At 33.7% G+C, this 20,075-nt stretch overlaps 1 protein-coding gene across 3 annotated transcripts in view; it reads right to left on the bottom strand.

The window, feature by feature from the left end:
* CSMD3 (CUB and Sushi multiple domains 3) overlaps positions 1-20,075 on the bottom strand; it is a gene marked incomplete at both ends in the record, with an annotated part of 1,078,626 nt that overhangs the window by 22,381 nt on the left and 1,036,170 nt on the right. For all 3 annotated transcript variants that reach the window (XM_082674966.1, XM_082674967.1, XM_082674968.1), the window contains 4 exons: positions 2,617-2,796; positions 4,886-4,997; positions 15,885-15,958; positions 17,686-17,859. In XM_082674966.1, coding sequence (XP_082531092.1) covers positions 2,617-2,796; positions 4,886-4,997; positions 15,885-15,958; positions 17,686-17,859 — 540 coding nt within the window. The remainder of the gene's footprint in view (positions 1-2,616; positions 2,797-4,885; positions 4,998-15,884; positions 15,959-17,685; positions 17,860-20,075) is intronic.

Genomic DNA, 20,075 nt, shown 5'->3' with positions numbered 1-20,075 from the left:
AGAGTTAAAAATTGTTGGGAATTCCCTGGTGGTCCAGTGGTTAGGACTTGGCCCTTTTACTGCTTGGGCCCAGGTTTGATCCCTGGACAGGGAACTAAGATCCCACAAGCTGTGCGGCATGCCCCCCCACCAAAAAAAAAAAGACTTAGAAATTGTTAAGGTACCCCATGATGTCATAAGAAATTGGCTAGTCTCAAAGGTAAAGAGTTAAACTAAAGTTTTTAAATCAAACCAAAAGGAGCTCAAAATCATGCGGGGTGCTGAAAGTGCCTGCAAAGTTGAAGCAGCTGTGATATGCAGTGCTTGTAGACCTGTAAAGACATACATCTTTTTCCTAAGAACAAAGTAATGTCTTTAAAGGTTTTAAGGGGAAGTTATTTGGTTGAACATCACCTTGGCTGCAAGGTGGAGAACAATTTGGAAAGGAGTGGGTATTGATTTGGGCAGAGAAGTTAGAAGGCCATTTCAGTAGTCTCAGTAGAGATAATGCTGAGTTAGATTACAGTAGCAGTGATGATAAACTCAAAAGTGGATAGAATTTTTTAAACCTACTAAAATTCTGGTGGATTTAAAGAGACAAGAAGATGTCAAAGACATTTCAGTAGTCTCAGTAGAGATAATGCTGAGTTAGATTACAGTAACAGTGATGATAAATTCAAAAGTGGATAGAATTTTTTTAAACCTACTAAAATTCTGGTGGATTTAAAGAGACAAGAAGATGTCAAAGGTGACTACTAGATTTCTATTTATTATGTGATGATGGTACCACTGAGTTAGGGAACATCAAGAGAAGACTTACAGTGAAGGGAAATTGATGAGTTTAGATTTGCATATATTATTTAAATGTCTTTGAGAAATTCAAGAAGAGATATTAGGTAAGAAATTGAGCATATAATTCTGGAGCTAAGAGAAGATAAATGAGCTAGAAATATTAATTTGCAAATAACCTTCATAGAGGAAACTTTAAGTCATTGGCTTGAATGAGATCAGATCACCTAGGGAGAGAACACAGAGTGAAAAGAAGACTAAGAACTGAGCTTTAGAAAAAATGGGTAGAAAACATTAAGCTTAAAAAGGAAATGGAGAATAGGTAGCCAGAAATTTGAGGAGATAAAATATTTATTTATTCAACAAATATTGATTGAATACTTTTCACATATAAGGCACTGATCTAGTGGTTAAAATCACAGTTGTAAATACTTTGACAAAGTTTCTTTTTTTTTACATAAAAGAACCCTAAAATGGGCCATATTTAGATTTATTAAAGTTTCTTTTTTTTCTTTTCTTTTTCTTTTGAACTTATATTCTAGTCGGGGAAGAGCAGATGAAAGGACAGGAGAGTGGAGAAAGACAATAACAAGTAAACAAATAAAAGAATAAGATCTCACACAGAAGGGATTCCTATCATGAAAAATTTAAAAAAAAAAAAGAAAAAAGAAACCTGTAATGTTCTAGCTAAGAGAAGAGAGTGAAAACATTTCAAGAGGAGAAAGTCATTTACATTTGTGAAGGCTACAAGACATAAAGAATTAGAAGGACTGAAAAAAAAAAAGAATGTATTGATCACTTTATCAAGAATTCTAGAAAAACCTCCTTTGTTCCTTCTTCTGGAAACATAACCCTTTTATCCTCTGGTAAACTCATTACATCTTGTTCAGATGGGGATTGTCCTGATCAACCAAAGCAGCAACATGGGTGGAAACATCACCTAGATCTGGTCAAACTGTCATATCATAGTGGCTGAGAAATGAATTTGGAGATGGATTCCATTAAAAATTGTGGCAATCAGACTTTCATATAGTGCTTTCCTGACCAAGTTTTGGGAAAGACTCTTTCTACTAGGGTTATTCTACCAGAAGGATATAAACCCAGGAATGCTGGCAGCAATATTCCCTACTATAGTGGGTTGAATAGTACACACTCCAAATTCATGTTCACTAGGAACCTCAAAACATGACCTTATTTGGAAACAGAGTCTTTGAAGATGTAATTTGGTGAGAATCTTGAGGTAAAATATTTCTGAAATAATCCCTAAGTCCAATGACTAGTGTTTTTATAAGAAGAGAACAGGACATATAGAGATACATAGGAAAGAAGGCCATGTGAAGATAGAGGTAGACATTGTAGTGAGGCATTTATGAACCAAGGAATGCCAGGGATAGCCAGAAGCTATAACAAGCTCGAAGGAGGTAAGGAATGATTCTTCCCTAGAGCCTTCAGAGGATACATGGCCTTGTTGACACCTTGATTTTGGACTTCTGGCTTTCAGAACTGTGAGAGAATAAATTCCTATTCTTTTAAGTCACCCAGCCTGTGGTACTTTGTTATGGCAGCCTTAGAAAACTAATATACCTACTGTGAATAGAGAACTAGGAAAAGTAATAAAGGCAAGAATTAAAAATAGAGCATGGAAAAGAAGCTATAAAAAGGCCTGAATAATATTTCTGTGCCCTGGGATCCAAAAGTGTCTACATCACTCCTACTCTTAGAGTTGGTGAACAAATTTACATTGTTCCTAAGCTAATCTAAATTGATTTTTTTTTTTGTCTCTTGTATCTGAGGAAAGCTTAAACAGTACAAAATCTTCTGTTGAAAGCTTTTATAGAGAAAACTTACCTTCACAAACAGGAACTTTTCCACTCCAGGTGTTATCAGATCTACACACTCTATGTTCTGTTCCACCTGCTAAGAAGAAGCCAGGCTGGCAGGTATAAATTAATGTATACCCATGGGACGGAAGGTCCATTCCTACTACATTTGCATGAGCAGGAGTTTCTGGCTGTTTACAGCTGTGGGCTATATTAAGAAAAGGGAAAAAATGTTCATTTTTATAGACATGTTAAGAAAATTTTGAGATCGGAGTCACAATATATTTTTATAGGTATGCTAATGTCTTTATATAAATATAACTTGTTATTCTCATGAATCAAGGAAAGCTTATCAATGTAAATGTAAATGTTGTTTTCATAGACTAGCATTTCATAAACGATCATCTGTGGAACACTGGTGGTTGTTAACATATAAACTGAGAGAAAAAATAAAAGACTAACTCTGGATAATTAAGCTAATAAATGTATACTATATCACCATTTTAGAGAGTCACAATATATATTAGCATTTTAAAGGATCTAATAAGTCCTGCTTAAGATAAGTTTTAAAGTTGATCAAACTCAGATTTTCTATACCAGTTTAGGAAATATTAATATATAATTTTTATTTATTATATTTATTTAAAATTAAAAAGCATGTCTTCTAAAGGTAAATTCAACCACAATTTGCTCTGATATTCATATTTCCTAATGTAGAAAGTACAATTTATAATTTTTTGCATATGGAATTTTCTGGCCATATTTTGGGTCCATATGCTACCAGTATCTTTTCATTCATTTAATTTTTTGATTCCACTAAACCTGCACTTATGACACTCCCTGACCCTGCCGCTCAGTTCACCTGTTTTGTGTCTTATGATGACCATTCCCTTCTTAATCAGAAATAGATGCTACAAAGAATTCTCCCCCTAAGCAAGACAACATTTCTGATCATTTATTCATGGATATAGACCCTTAAAGATGGTCTCTGAGAAAAAGTGTTCTGTGGACAAATTTGTTTGGAAAAATTTTTTTCCATTTGTTTCCTAGTGGATATGTACTAAGCTATAAATAATAGCTAATATTTTTAACATTATGTGAAAAACATTTTGTTATGTGGTTTATATTTAATATAATTCAGTTAATAAAATTTAATTCTCATTGAGGAAATACTGCTAAGAATAAACACAAATTGTCTGTTTCTGCTACATTCTTAAGCCCCATTATGCACCTATTAGATATTCTGAGATGCTCTGCAGTAACAGAAGCCATTTAATTTTATTTAAATCATCATATCCCATATGCAGGTCATCAAAGAATCTTAGTTTACTATGAAATACCTCAGTATATCCCCCACAGCTGTTCTAAAGTATGTACACACTCTGAGGAATTCTCTTTTAAGGAATTTTGCCGTATTTAAATATAAGCCAGCCAGGCATGTGACATGACTTCTCAGTGGAGTGTTCTGCTGCTTTTCAGTAAACTGAGGATCCACAGGGGCCCCTGTGATTATTTGGGTGGTTCTGAACAGGGATAGAGTAAATTCACAGGACTTATTTGGACTTCAGCAAATCCTAAAAGCTAGAAACCATTCTGATGAGTATTTTTATTCCTGCTTACTCTTCATTTTTCTCCCCCGCAAAAAAGATGGAGAGGAAATAAAAAGAGGAAGTAGGAGGGAAAAAGAGATAACTCACCAGCTAAAATTTATTTCTAACTGTATTCAAAAAAGACTGTTTAGTGATCTTTGCTCTCATTCAATCTGTACAGCAAGTGCTTTCAACTTAGAGTCAGTGCACATTTAGAAGCTCCAGGAAATCCTAAGTAGTATTCAAATTTTTGGTTAAGGTATTCATGCATATATCCTTTCATGGACATTTCTAGCTTTCCTCAGGTTCTCAGAGAATTTCACAAGTGAAAAAGATTGAGTCTCTACTATGTTGGAGCCTCCTGTATCTCACAAGTACTTCAGATTCATAGGTGCAGATCTATGAACCTAAAAAATAATCATCATCTAAAATTACCTGGTGACCAAACTGAACGCAATTACAAGAGCTTTTCAAAAAGAACAAAATTTTGCCCTGTGCCTTCTGACTTCTTAAAGAATAATGCTCCCCACTAGCCATGGGGGTATGCTACAGTAAAACACTATATGCATGAATTATATTTTATAATAACCTAAAAAAACAATGCAACACCTCTTTTACACACATATAAGTTTATTTTTCACATGTGGAAAAAAATGCATATAAATTCTTATCCTTCATAAGTATAATTTTCTTAGCCACAATACTTACGTATGCACTCAGGCTGAATTCCACTCCACGTGAGGTCAGGAAGGCAAGTACGTGTTGTAGATCCTTGGAGAAGATGTCCTTTTTTGCAGTGGAACTGTACAACACTTCCTACCTATAGCAAATTACAGAGAGAAAAACAAATGTCCCAATGCAACTTCAAATACAGCAACAGATAGAATAAAAACATGGACGAGAAAATGCTTTCAAAAGAAATTCTGCAAGGTAGAGGTTGGAAGGAAAAGAAACTGAAATCTGATTTAAAATAAAATTGCAGAAAAAAACTGAAGAAAAAAAACCTTAGATTTCTTTGTGTGCATATCATCATTAAATACTTGAATACAATGTACACATAGGTGTCAAATATTTGCCATGGTAATTTGAAGAAAATATATGATACCAAAAGGCCAATAAGCTACATATGAATATAAGATGGACAAACAGACAGTTAAATAGAGACAGATAAATGAAGATGGATAAAGGCAGATACGGAAATAAAGATAGCTAACAACACAAGAGGCAGTGAATATGTAAGACAGTAAATGCAATATGAGATTGGACATAAAGGTGTTTATTGAAGGTTGGATTGGTAGCAGAAAAATACAATGGAAGACATGCTATTTGCAATAAGCTTTTAAGGGATGTGTAATTTAGATAAATATATAGAACAATGGTTCTTAAAATGTGGTCCCCAGACCAGTAACCTCAGCATAACCTAGGAATTTGTTAGAAATGCCAATTCTGGAAACTTAGCTGAGACCCACTGCATCAGAAACTCTTAGGGTAGCAACCAGCAATTTGTGTTTTAAAAAGCCCTCCAAGTGATTTTAATGCAAACTAACGTTTGAAAACAACTGATATAAGTAGAAAAGATAAGAATATTATGAGAAAATGTATGGTGGTTAAAACATACATCATATAGTTTAGGAAAAAAAGAGAGCACTTTTGATTGGTTATCATAGATAATTTACACAGTGAGGTGGGAATTTGGGAGTAAAGTAGAAAGCTGTAAGATATAGGTAAAAAAGAAAACAGACCCCAGAGGTGTGTATACTCGGCTTTAACTTTGACTCTGATCTTGAATAAGGTATATCTCCTCTTTGAGACTTAACTCTCTCTATATAAAGATGATATTATTTCCCTTGCGACTTAAGGATTAAATAAAAATAGGATATATAATTCGCTCCACATGGGCATGGAACATAAGCTTTAAATAAATTCCAGCTATAATTATTAAGTCAGAGACATAATAATCAGTTTCTGAAGACTCTCAAATAGCAGGCTATAGCAATTGAATTTTTAAAATAAAAACATAAAGTTGCTAAAGCTTTCAGAGCAACTAAAATTTATGTAGAAAATAAAATCTTTGAAAAATTAAACTAACCACTGTATGGGGAAACTATGAAACAAAAAGAATGATGAACAGTAATTCTAATTATGAGGCTTGAATTGCCATTTTAGATTTGAGTGGATAAAGCTTGACCAACTTGTGGCAATAGACATGGGAAGGAAGTTGTTTACTCAAAATATATTAAAAGGAAAAATCATCAGGATTTATTAAATGATTAGAGGTGGAGGAGAAGATAAGGGGTACTTAGAGTCTGCCACTTCAGCCTTCCCCAGCATATGGAGTCTGACAATGTTCAACTGCTGTCTTAGGGTTTTTCACATAGACTGTGTTTCCTTTTTTTCCCATTAGTTCCTACTCCCACCTGCTAAAGCAACATGAGGCTAAGCTTAATGTGACATAATTCGATACAAGATTCCACTTGGACCTTGAGACTAGCTATATTCCACCATCTTTCTTATTCTCGTTATCACCCAGAACTATGCTACACTTGAAATGCTCAGTTCTAATAGTCATTCTCTTATAACAACCTTTATCCTTCCAGTTATCTCATATTATGCCTTCCATGACAGCATCATCTCTGCATCCAGGAGATCTCTTATCTTCTTAATGCCCAATTTTGTCCAGGGCTACTACATTGCTCCACTCCAGGGAGCACTTTTCATGCTGTACTCAATATAATCCTTCAAATTGTGCTCCAGAGCATGCCATTCACATACTCCCTGAAGTTGTGCAATATGGTGCTACAGATTTTTACTTCCTCATATAGTTTATACAACTGATCGTGTGGACTTTGCAATTCCATCCTTTAGTCAAACTGGCTCCACAAAACCCATCACCTCTATCAATCCAGCAATCTTACTTTAGGCTAGATCTCAGTTAATGGCCAGCCTTCTCCCATAAATCTCCCCTCATTTAATCTACCACCAAAGACTGACAATTTTACCTCCTAAATCTTTCTCAAACTGTCCCCTTCCCTCTTTTCCCACGTATACATCTTGTTTTAGTCCTCAACATGGTTTCTCAATGGTTCTCAAACTTTAGTAGATAACATAATCACCAGAAGGACTTATCCAAACACAGAGAGCTGAGCTCCCCTCAGGAATTTCTGACTGGGTTAAATCTGAGGGAGACCCTAAAAATCACATTTCCAACAAGTTCCCAGGTAATACTGCTGCTGCTCAGGGACCACACTTTGAGAATTACTGTTATAACCAATTATAATAATCATCTAACTTGTCTCCACTTCTCCAGTCTTGACCCCATTGAATTTATTTTTCACTCTAAAGTCAGAGTGATTTACTCAACATGAAAGTTTTACTTTATCATTATCCTTCTTAAAATCTTTACTGGCTTATCTCGCATAGGATAAAGTTACATATGTTAACTTGGTGGATAAAAGCCTCCATAAACTGATCACTAGCTGTCTCTAGCATCATCATTGACCACTTACTTTTACTCAAATTGTGCTCATATAATATTGAATTCCTGTAGTTCCCATAATGCATGCATATTTTTACACTGTCCCTCCCACATGGAATGCATTTCCCAACTATTTTTCCCTAGATCTTACCCTAAAAGATTTAGCTCAGACAAAATTTCTAGAAAGCTTTCCCTGCAGCAAGCAGACTAGGAAAGCTGTCTCTTATGTGCTTTATTAGTTCCTTTCAATGTTATCAATATTATCAACCTATCCTATAAAATCATCTATTCCATCTGACCCACACACCAAAATGTTAGCTCCGCTCAGCCAAGGACCATATGTTATTCACCATTATACACCCAGAGCTTAGAAAAGTGTCCTGAAAATGTTGGAGCAACTGAAGGAATGGGGACTAAGAACTTAGTATAAAATTATTTGATTACTTAAAAAGATTTAACATGTCTATCAGTTTCTTAAAATATAGTGATATCCCTTCCATACTTTAATTAACATAAAGTTAAATCATTATTTGTTCTTTGAAGAGTACATTTGGGTTATTTCATCAACCTTTATATTAGTAAGGAATGAGAGACATGATTGATTACATACACTTTTTTTTTTTTAACTTCTAAGACTTTTTCCTCATGTCTGTAATCTTTTCTGAAATCACAATAAATACTGCTTTACATATTAACCAGATACCATAGAACTAAAATCTATTTAAAGTTTTTCTATATATCATCAACACATTTAATAACAAAATTTTTGTCAAATTCACACTTATACCTAATATTTAAGATACCTAGAGTTATACAAATTTAGTAACTGATTTTTATTCAACATTTGTTGTATTCAAATCAATCATCAAAATTTTCTCTAAATATTAGTGAATTAATAATTTTGCCAGTGATAAATCTACTTAATAGTATATTTTACATATCTCTCCATCCTTTTCCAACTTGTCATGTAAATTCCTCTGACTATAAATAATTTCTAACATAAATAATATAATTTGAATATTTGTAGAAAAATAAGTAACATTATAAAATTTTCCATTATATAATTTTAAAAATTCTTGTAAAATAATTTATGTACAATTTTCCTGCCAATATTTACTAACAAAAGTGTTATTTGTATAAGCAATTATATAAAATGTAAAAATTAATTTTAAAAATTATTTTTATATCAAGATTTTAAAAAAATCCATATCAAGTTTTAATTGCAGTTAATGTTTAAATAAAATTTTCTTTAAATTGGCCCAAATTAGCATGTGGTTTACAAATGCACTATAAAATTATAAGACATGTCTAATTAGTAAATATGACTTACCTTCTTTAACTCTTTATTCCCTCTTTAAAATGTTACAGTTCAGTTCCTTAGTCATGAAGTTAGAGATCTAATCATATGATTAATCAAAATTTTAGAAATTTAAAACATTCTGAATAAGATCTATCTTCCCTTTCATGATGTTTTATAGCAAATTACTCTTACTTTGCTAGAATTTTCATCACTGTATTTTTTTGTGTCTGATTTTCAATATCAAATATTTGCTTAACTGGAGTACACAGTATGGTTCCTAGCAACTTATCAAAATATATATATAATAAAGGCATCAAAAATTCATATGCTCCCTCTGTAATATATTTTAAACAACTATTTTATATTGGTATTTTTATTATGTTTATATTAAATACTTTACCCAAGAAAAGTTGAGGTAGCTTCTAATATAATTTTAATATATTAAAATTCATAAAATTTAAGTAGAAAGGCAGGATCATAAAAATGAAAGGATAACACATATACTTAAGATGAGGTACAAGGGATTTTCGCTGACTGAGCATCAATTTTGGGCCCTGAGCTTCCTGAATGAGAAAAACAGAATTAAGATGTTTTATCAGTTTTTATTAAAAAATAATCAGAAGACTTCAATTTTAAATGTTTAATTTTACTTTTTTGTTTTAAAATTCATGTTATGATATTCACCATTTAAGGTAATACAACACTATGTAACACACCTGCCTCATTCAATGTACTTATGTACTTATTTCAATTATAAACTGGAAGTCATACATATAATCACCATGGTTGTTTTGTTTTCTTATTTTGGAAAAGTCATTTAATCTAAAAATCATATTTCCATTCATTTCACAGGGATTGTCACATGAACCAACCAAATGTAAGAAAGCCAAATTTCAGAGGCTACTCAACAGAATCTGTATTTCTTTACAGATATGCTTAGAGATGCAAAGGCACATTTTTTTTTCTTTTGAAGCCTGAAATGGCAAAACGGTTTTGTGAATACCAGGGAAAAAGTTCTATTCTAGTCACAAATTACTTTTTAACTATGAAATTGGATTCTACACACCAGTCAATATTCAATACTGAAGTTTAAAAGTGCATGATATATGGTTGTTGTTTTTTTTTTGCGGTACGCGGGCCTCTCACTGTTGTGGCCTCTCCCGCTGCGGAGCACAGGCTCCAGATCAGCGGCCATGGCTCACGGGCCCAGCCGCTCCGCAGCATGTGGGATCTTCCCAGACCAGGGAACGAACCCGTGTCCCCTGCATCGGCAGGCGGACTCTCAACCACTGCGCCACCAGGGATGCCCCATGATATATGGTTTTAAGTAAAACATTAAAGTGCCATTTTAAGTTCTTTATTGACATTATATCACACAGTACTTTACAGGTAGCCTAACTTAATTAAACATGTAAATATTTTATTCTCCAAAATATGAATAAAATGTCTTTTACAGTGCTTTTGAACACTCTAGTATTAGTATTAGTCTAGTATTAGTATTATTAGTCTAGTATTAGCTAACCGTTTATGAGTTAGATTTTTTTAACATGATTTTTAATAAGTTAATAAGTACTACAGCTGTAGATAGTAACCATTTGATAAATAGTAACAAAGTTTTAAAATGGTACTTAATTTATATCTTTGATCACTTCAATAGTCAATGAACAGCCTCTCTTGTTTCTCTAATCCCCAACCTTCAAATTTTAAAAGCTGTAAAATTTCAGCAACTGTCAGCTTATGTGGGTTTCTAGAAGAGAGTCGATGTCGTTACATATGTAAATGTGAGCTGTACATATACATACACAAATTCTAACACAGGTGTACTTAAGAGTCATCAGATGAACCTCTTTTCAGAGGTACAAGGTTGACCCTGGTATCTGGATACCCAAGGAAGCTGCTTGTAGGTGTCCGTTTAGATTATTTTGCAGAAATGGTCAATGTAGAATGGTGTTGAATATCTTGGGCTCTCCCAGACTGCTCCAGCTAATCCTGACATTTTATTACAATATCAATATTCTGGTTCTCACTGACTACACTAAAGATAATTTTGGCATAAGAGTAATTGCTGCTCTTACATGGGTCTAGGACTGTGCCAAGCCTTTGCTCTCTAAAGCATTCCACCTTGAAAGATGTTTTCATCTTGTAGTATACTGTAAAATTTTTGTAAAAATATTAGTTGTAAACTTTTTCTGTGATAGATTGTTTTCTCCTATTAAGAACTATATTTACCCCTCTTAAAAATAACCCAAAGTTATTCAGTATGGTTCGGCCTTATCTTTTTAACTGCTTCTAGCATTACTTTATAACCAATCGTTTTTTCTTCTAAGAATAGAAGTGTTTCCATTATAAGACCACATTTCAGCCAGGGCTGACTCTGAATTATGTCTGGATTCTCTACATGGCTTCTCTCTCTGCTTTGGGAAGCTTTTTAGTTAGACAAGCACTGTCAGTGGTGAAAGGAAAAAGGCTAATTATTACTTGCTGGAGTCTTGTTTCAGGCATGCTGTAGCTTTGTGCAAGGTCCATTACGCTGCTGCTGTTGTCACTTGGATGCTATATTTACAGAGAAGTGGTTCAGCACCCAGCACACTAGTGATTGCCAAACACATCTGAGCATGTCATGATGAATTTTTTAAACATTAGCAGAATGTGTGACAGAACACCGAGTTTACGTAAAAGAGATGCGGGGCACGGTTGTCTAGGTAACTGATTACTGTCAAGTTTGCCAGATACAATAGATAACTGCCTAGATAGAATACCTAGGACATTCCTTTTAAAGTCAGGTAGCTTAGAAGATGTTTGGTTTCTTCAGTGTTCTCCACCTACTCGGGTAATATGGTTGCTCATGAAACATTCAATAGTAGGGTGAACTGTGGTTGCCAAGATGGCTACTGTTTTACCCAGGAGTCCTGTATCTATAAAACTGGGTGGTCCAGACTTGCTTTTGGAAACAGAAGCCAGAGAATGAAAGGTGTCAACAGTCACAAATAGTTGATCATGTTGTCTTTAGTTGATTATTTCTGTCTCCCTACATCTCAATCAAGGATGCTTTTGTAGTCTCTGTAGTCAAGACAGAGCTTTTTCATAATGGTTATTTTGGTAGGGTTAAATATCTTATGTTTAATACCTTGGAATTAAATATCTAAAATCAGATTTAAAATATTTTATATTTATAATAATTTTACGTAACAAGTCCTAAATCAGTGTTAATGTGCCTTCCAAACCCCAGAGCTCAATTTAGAGTAATACAGCAGTTAGTGAAATATTTGTGTTTGGCATTTCCTCCATAATTAATCTGGATGTTGCATCAATCATTTTGATACTTATTCTCCTTACTACTAATATATTTTTAGCTAAAATTGTTCCAGTTTATAATATTTTAAATAAAAAGAGAAATTACTTTGAGTACTTTTTTCTAAAACTAGAGCTTTTGCATTCTCTAGCAACAGGTGATATATTCTTATATTTTAGTAATTATATCAATGTCCAAAAATCTACTATATAAATCTTTATAGAAAAGGAGATTGAACAAAATAAACACATTAAAGAGAAAATTAAGAAATGCAGAGTGCCTCTGCAATTTATAACTTTCCCCTTTCTCTTGTCCCTCCCAGAAGTGGGCTAGCTATAGCTATGATTTTATTTAACTCGCTACTGGTCACTAGATCAAACCAGAGGTAGATACAAAAGTTGAAACATTTTGATTCTCTCTCTGGATATTTGAAACTGAGATTGAGATAATTAATCACTTGCTGTATGTGGCTGAGATGTAAATAGTAATGATGCACCCTTTGCCATATGGCCAATCTACAGAGAAAGAAAAAGTAGATAAATACAGAGTAGTGTAAGAGACTGAGTACTGTTGTCCAGTTCCTAGATTCTAGGCTTGATGAGTCTCACCTAGATCCTTTCTCTTGTGGCCTGGGACACACCAACACATGGCTTTTAATGCCTTTAGGTTTAAGCTAGCTCAAAATAATTTTTCTTACTTGTAAGCAAGAGTTTTTGGTCAACCAGTAGAGAAGTCTTTTCTAGTTATATAAGGTCATATTTATTTGGAATCCATCTATAAATTGATATTAGTTAGAATTACATAACTTCTTAAATTCTGTTGACTCTATACAGGTTTAGTAAACATGATTTGTATATAAATATATAAAATAAGTATATATACAGACATACGCACATATCTGCCATAACCATGTATGAAAGTTGACACCCTTAATTTAACATACTCAGTATATCATTTGTAGTTTTAATAGAGATTAGTAGAGATTATACAATTTTATTAGATTTTACCATATCTGAAATCTAGTCTATTCATATTTATCTAGATAGACTATAATGATCTAATATATGTTTATTAGCTGAAGAGTATGAATTCAGGGTTAGTTTAACTTTGTGATAACATTTTTCAATGATTATAATAGAATTCTTAAAATTTAGAGTGAATGACTCTATTCATTTCATTGAATGACTATTCTAAACTCAATCTTATTTATTTCAATTTCCATTATCTCAAAGGGTATTTCCTAAAAAGGACTCAGATTCTTCAGAAAATCATCTGATTTAGTGTACAGACACTGACATCAAAATTCTGTATTCTGTAAAAATACTGCCATTGACTTGCTCTGTGATCAAAGTTAAGTCATGTTCTGTTTCAGTTTCTGTCTATATGATGAGGTCTAATACTGTTTAGCTAGTTCATTTTTCAAGATCTCGATCAACTGATAAAACATTTTATGGAGATACAAATCTAAAGTTTTCTGAAAACACCAACATAATAGAGACTGAGATGCTTTTTCACGCTTTTGTATTACCTAGATAGGCCTGAGGCAAACAGGAAGAATTGGAAAAGCTATCAAATCAATGTTCATACTGTGCCTGAACTGTAGATAAATGGAAACTATTTTTAGCAACAAAAATATGGCACCTGTTATGAGTACTTCCTTTAGAAATGAATGTTCTTCGGGTTCACACTGAATTCCACACAAAATAGCACAATTTAGAAAACCCTGCGACACAAGGCAATCGGTTAGCGTGTAAACTGGCTATTTCCTTTTGGAATTGGTATGCACTTTGGCTCCCCTTAGGCCCCTGTAATGAAAATCTTGCTGAATCTCTACATAAAATCTAAACTGGAATAAGAAAGAAAAGAAAGTCAGCCACACGTGACTGGGCATGTTAAAGAATTCTAATATTACAATCCAACTCTGTGTTGTATAATAATAGGTTACAGTTAAATTATTTTTACAGAAATTTCCCACATCAATGAAAATGTTTAAAAATTATTTTAATATTATATACATATTATAAGAAAAAAGTCTTTTAGTCTTATTGCCTTCTTGAATAACCACATTTTTATATATTTGGTAACTCTTTGTCTCAGAAGTTTCTCTAAACCTCTTTTGAGGCAGAAGATAGATGGGCCTCAGGCTGAACAGGTTCTCCCCTATGGACAGAAACTCCATAATAGCAGAAACTCCATAAAAGCAGGATGATGGAGGGGGCTGGGCCCTTCCCAGATAGAAGATAAGAGACCACATATTCCTCATTCTCGAAGTCAAGGAGACCTTCCCAACTACACATGCGCAGAAAGGCTCCTTGGAGGTCAAAAAGGGAGGGGGCGCCACCCCATAGTAAGTGATGCCAACTACCCATAGCCCTCTTCACTAGAATCCATCTTGGCTAAGAGATGTGCACGCACACAGGGGAGGACCCTGAGATAAACCAAATACGGACTCAGAACCAGGCAAAACAAGATGATTGGTCAAAGAAACCCGGAAGAAATGCCCCATAAAATTGATTCAAACTGCCACAAGGGTGCGGATCTCTCTCTCTGAGCCCGCTCGTGTGTCTATCCACACATACTGTACTCATTTTCCTCCTAATAAACACTTCAGTTGCTTCACTACTTTCTGTCTTATGTAGAAATTCATTTCTTCATGGCTGATCCCTGGTGGTCTGGTGGCTAGGATTCTGCGCTATCACTGCCGCTGCCTGACCTCAATCTCTGGTGGGGAGCCGAAATCCTGCTTTAAGCTGCTGCAGGCCGAGGTCACCCGTATCACTTTCAACTACACTTTTCCTCATTGTCCCCATATCTTCCTGTAGAGGTTACCCATTTACTCCCTCACTTAATATTTCTCTTACATACTAGCTACTGCTTACAGATTTTCCTATGCTCACAGCTCTCTCCAATTTTAATTTTATCCTCATGGTCAGTTAGGCTATATCTTGAAGCATATATTCCTTCTAATTTCTTTTTATTTCCACTCTTTCATTTCCTGTTGCCTTTTTTAAAAGGTGTTTTTGAATGCAGATATAAGCATGACTTTTTTTTCTGTTTACATTAACAGGATTTTGCACATGAACCAAAGCCTTTTGATCTAGCTTATATTAAATGGAAATATTTAAAGTATCCATTTGATGAAATAACTCAGACAACAGAAAAACAAATACAATATGATCTCACTTATATGTGGAATCTAAAACAACAACGAAAACCTGAACTCACATAAAAAGAGATCAGATATGTGGTTACCAGAGCAGTGGCGGAGGGAGGGGGCAGGATTGAAGGAAGGTAGTGAAAAGGTGTAAACTTCTAGTTATAAGATATGTAAGTACTAGATATGTAATATACAACAGTGATGAGTATAGTTAACACTGCTGTATTGTATATAGGAAAGTTGTTAAGAGAGTAGGTCCTAATAATTCTTATCACAAGGAATTTTTTTTCTTTTTTGCTTTTTTTTATTGTATGTATATGAGATAATGGAGGACATACTCTCTGGATTGCTAACTAAAATTACTGCAGTAATCATTCACCATATATATGTCAAACCATTGTGCTGTACACTTTAAACTTATACGGTGATGTATGTCAATTATATCTCAATAAAACTGGAAAAAAATGATAAAAAAGTACCCACTTGAAATCCAAATGTACTGTTTTGAGATCCATGACGTGGCACTCCTGGGTTTTCACATGAGGTACGTGTGGGTTCTGAAATAAAGATTAAAAATGTGATATTCCTTTAAAATTTACAGTTTTATTTAAATGTATATTTCCCTCACATAAAATAATTTTAAGAGATCTAGGGTTTAATGAAAGGGCCCTGGGTAATAATAAAGAGTAAAATCTAATCTCCATGAACAGAAGCCTGCTAATCTTAAAGCAGGAAATTCAGGTAGACTGCAGTTTATATGAATTATGCAATTCTTGAACTTTGAACCCTTCTAATATAAAAGCACTTGACATCTAACTAACTCTGTGAATAAAAAGTTAAGGGAAAATGACGGATTTGAAAGAGGAACGCATACATAAAACATTTGCTCAACGACTTTACTAAGTTATAATATCAAGTAGGGTAATATTCCCTTCAAGAAATAAATTATTTTTCCAGAAACAGGACTTAGTTATTTGCATTTTTCACTGACACCTGTAGGAGATTCAGGCATAAAAATGGTAGGGCTGGTAGTCTCTGGTTTGGCTAGCTTGTATGACAGGTTATTTGGTTAGTTTATTCAATGTGGAATTTAATTTTAGGAGAAAAGGGAACACTCATATACTGTTGGTGGGAATGTAAATTGGTGCAGCTGCTGTGAAAAACAGTATGAAGGTTTCTCAAAAGCTAGAAACAGAACTTCCCTATGACCCAGCAATTCCACTCCTGGGTATATACCCCCCAAAAAACTAAAACACTAAATCAAAAAGATACATATACCCCAATGTTCATAGCAGTGTTATTTACAATTTCCAAGATATGGAAGCAACTTAAATGTCCATTAACAGATAAATGGATAAAGAAGATATGGTATATATATATATATATATATATATATATATATATATATATATATATATATAAAATACTACTCAGCTATAGCAAAGAATGAAATTTTGCCATTTGCAGCAACATGGATGGATCTGGAGGGTATTATGCTAAGCAAAATAAGTCAGAGAAAGACAAATACTGTATGATATCACTTATATGTGAAATCTAAAAAATACAACAACTAGTGAATATAACAAAAAAGAAGCAGACTCACAGATATAGAGAACAATCTAGTGGTTACCAGTGGAGAGAGGGAAGGAGGGAGGGGCAAAATAGGGGTAGGGGATTAAGAAGTCCAAACTACTATATATACAATAAGCTATAAGGATATACTGTACAACACAGGACACATAGCCAATATTTTATAATAACTATAAATGGAGTATAACCTTTAAAATTATGAATCACTAAACTGAACACCTGTAACTTACACAATTTTGTACAGCAACTATACTTCAATAAAATATATGACAACAAAACACAAAAAAATTTAGGATTACAGAAATGTACTTAGAGCCATTTTGAAATCAAAGTACCTTTTTAATATTTTTGAAGCAAGTCTAATTTCACTTGAATATGCTTTATTAACTATAAAGCTCTATACAAATATTAGTACTGATATTTCATGATATTAATTTGGTAGCTTTTTTCTTTTTCATTTTACTGATAAACAGGGAAACTATTTTAAGCATTTATTCTAGAAGTTTTACGTACTCAAAATAATATATGTTTAACAATATTAATTTTCAGTGCCTTCCAATGGTTTCTATATTTTACATTTATTTTTCACATTTAGCCAACTATAGTTTATAGGATAAAGTAAACCATTAAACCTCCCTACTATCTATTAATTCCCCCAAATTACTGAGCATTATTGATCTTTAATTAATATTACCTATGCAGTGAGGTGATGAACCACTCCAAGTGCCATCTGCTTGACATATTCTGGTGCTAGATCCCACTAATATGAAAGGAGAATTGCAGCTGAATGAAACCTCTGACTGGTATATAAAGCTTTTGCCTTCTCTTTTCCCTTGGGCAGGTATACCAGGGTCACCACAAAACTTTGCTGGAAGTGAAAAGAAAGAGAATTATACAGTGATTTAGATTCATCAGAGTAAATGTCATCAGAAAAATGACAAAAATAACTGAAATACTGCACTAAAGTGACATGCTACCCATGTTAATCTATCCCAATGAAAATTTATCTTTTGTCTACATGAATAAATGCTGAATATTCAATTCAGCATAATACTTTTTAAAAATTAGTCTGATTCAAATATTTTTCCACCTAGTAGACCACCTTAACAATTGTAGATTTTTTGGTATTTTTTTGTTCTATACTGACCAGAATCAAACCACATATTTGTACATATATGCTACAAAGTTGGAGTGTATTCTTGAAAAGACATGTGATTCACAGATAGCTCTATCAGCAACAAAAAAACAATGGTCTAGGATATACTCTCCAGATTGCTATGTATTTTTTAATGTATATAAAAGATATAGTTATTTGTTTCAATGATACGTGCTCTGTTGAACACTCGGATCACGTATCCTAGTATCTGAGTATTCGGTTGTCTTCCTCTTCAAAATATTGGCGGGGGGTGGTGGTAGTTTTTTAAAGAGAAAAGAAGGCCATCAGAATCCAGATCCATACAAAACCAAGGAATCTCAATGTTCTACAATCACTGAAGAAATCAACTTGACAATAGTTCTAAACAAATTGATTAGATGATTCCATTCAACATATATTTTTAAAGTACTAAAAAACAAACACTATTCTAGGTAATATTAGGTGCTTGCACTTATTAGTAAACAAACTAAGGTTCCTGCACTTGTGGAGTTTATGCTTTTGTGAGGAAAACAAACGAATAAACATAATTAATAAGTAAAAATGGTAGTATATGGGAAGATAATAAGTCCCATGGGGAAAAATACTGTGCGAAGGAGATCAGGACTGTACATGTGGATGTGCTAGAAGGTGAGTAGTGGTAGTGGATTTTAATAAGGTAGCACGGGTGTCTCTCACTGAGAAAAGATTTGGAGGAAAAAAACCATTTAGCCATCCATTCTCTCGCAAGGAAGAACATTGCAGATAGAGGAAACAGCATTGCCAAAGCCCTGTGCTGGGTCAAATGTAGCATGCTGGAGGGAGAGTAAGGCCAGTGAGACTGGAGCAGAGTAAGCATGCAGAACTGTAGGAGAGGATGAGATCAGATGGCTTCAAATCTAGTAGATAACTGAGGCGAAGTACATATAGCATGTTTTCAATTTCTTTTTTACTGTAGTCCAAAATACATAACATAAAATTTACTATTTTAACTATGTTTTAAAAGTATACTCAATTTTTAAATTTGCAGATTCAGCACCTGAAAGCTTATTCCCCTATAAAGCAAACGGAAATAACCAAATGTTTTTAAGTATAAATGTAGCCTTAAGATAGTTATAGGTTGAGTGACTATAAAATGCATCATCCAAACCAAGACACTTTTGAGAGTAAAAGGAGGATTCTAACTGGATAGGACACCTACCAGGACAACAGAATAAACAAGAATTGCTCCAGGAAACCTGGAATAAATGAATACCATATTTATAGAATACCTTAGTCTCAAACGCAGTGTTCAAAGACCTTCCCTGAAATTCAAGACTCTAAGAGAAACTTGGACTTTTAAACCTCTTTTTAGAAACATTTTTTTCTTTTAAAACAGTTAAGATGAAAAGTAATCATAAAGTAAATATTAAAATAAAATAAACTGGGGAAATGTTCCAAGTATAGTAACACATGTAAAATAAATATTTATTTATTGTGTTCTGTTTTAATTTTCACCATTTCTTAGATATTGTAAGCCTTAGTGGTACTTGGCATCCAAGCACTTCTAGCAACATAATATCAAACCCCAAAGGCCAGGCTCCTTGTGTTATTAGTCTGTGTATCTCTAGCACATTTTAAATTCAATGGATATTTCCTCAGTGAGCATTATCAGTGGGTACTTCAGCTTTAGCAATCATTTCTATTACTAAGTTATCTCACAGTTATTTTATAATTTACTTCTGAAATGTTTCTCTAGCATATTTCTGCTGAGTCATTCAACTCAGAATCTTATCTTTATTCAATGAAAAAAAGAAAGGAGGAGAGATGCAACCACATAAACTCTTCAATCCCCCTTCCCAGCCCCCCCATCATTCAATCTGTTTTCTATCTTTAGATTTTCATGTACTAAACCAAACAACCTATTGGTGTCAAGTTTAGAGGCTTAAGACACAGGGTTTATTTTCAAAAGG

Source organism: Grampus griseus (genome assembly GCF_964374135.1).
Source record: "Grampus griseus genome assembly, chromosome: 17".
NCBI lineage: Eukaryota > Metazoa > Chordata > Mammalia > Artiodactyla > Delphinidae > Grampus > Grampus griseus.
The sequence above is the reverse complement of the archived record's forward strand: the minus strand, read 5'-3'. Positions and strand labels throughout refer to the sequence as shown.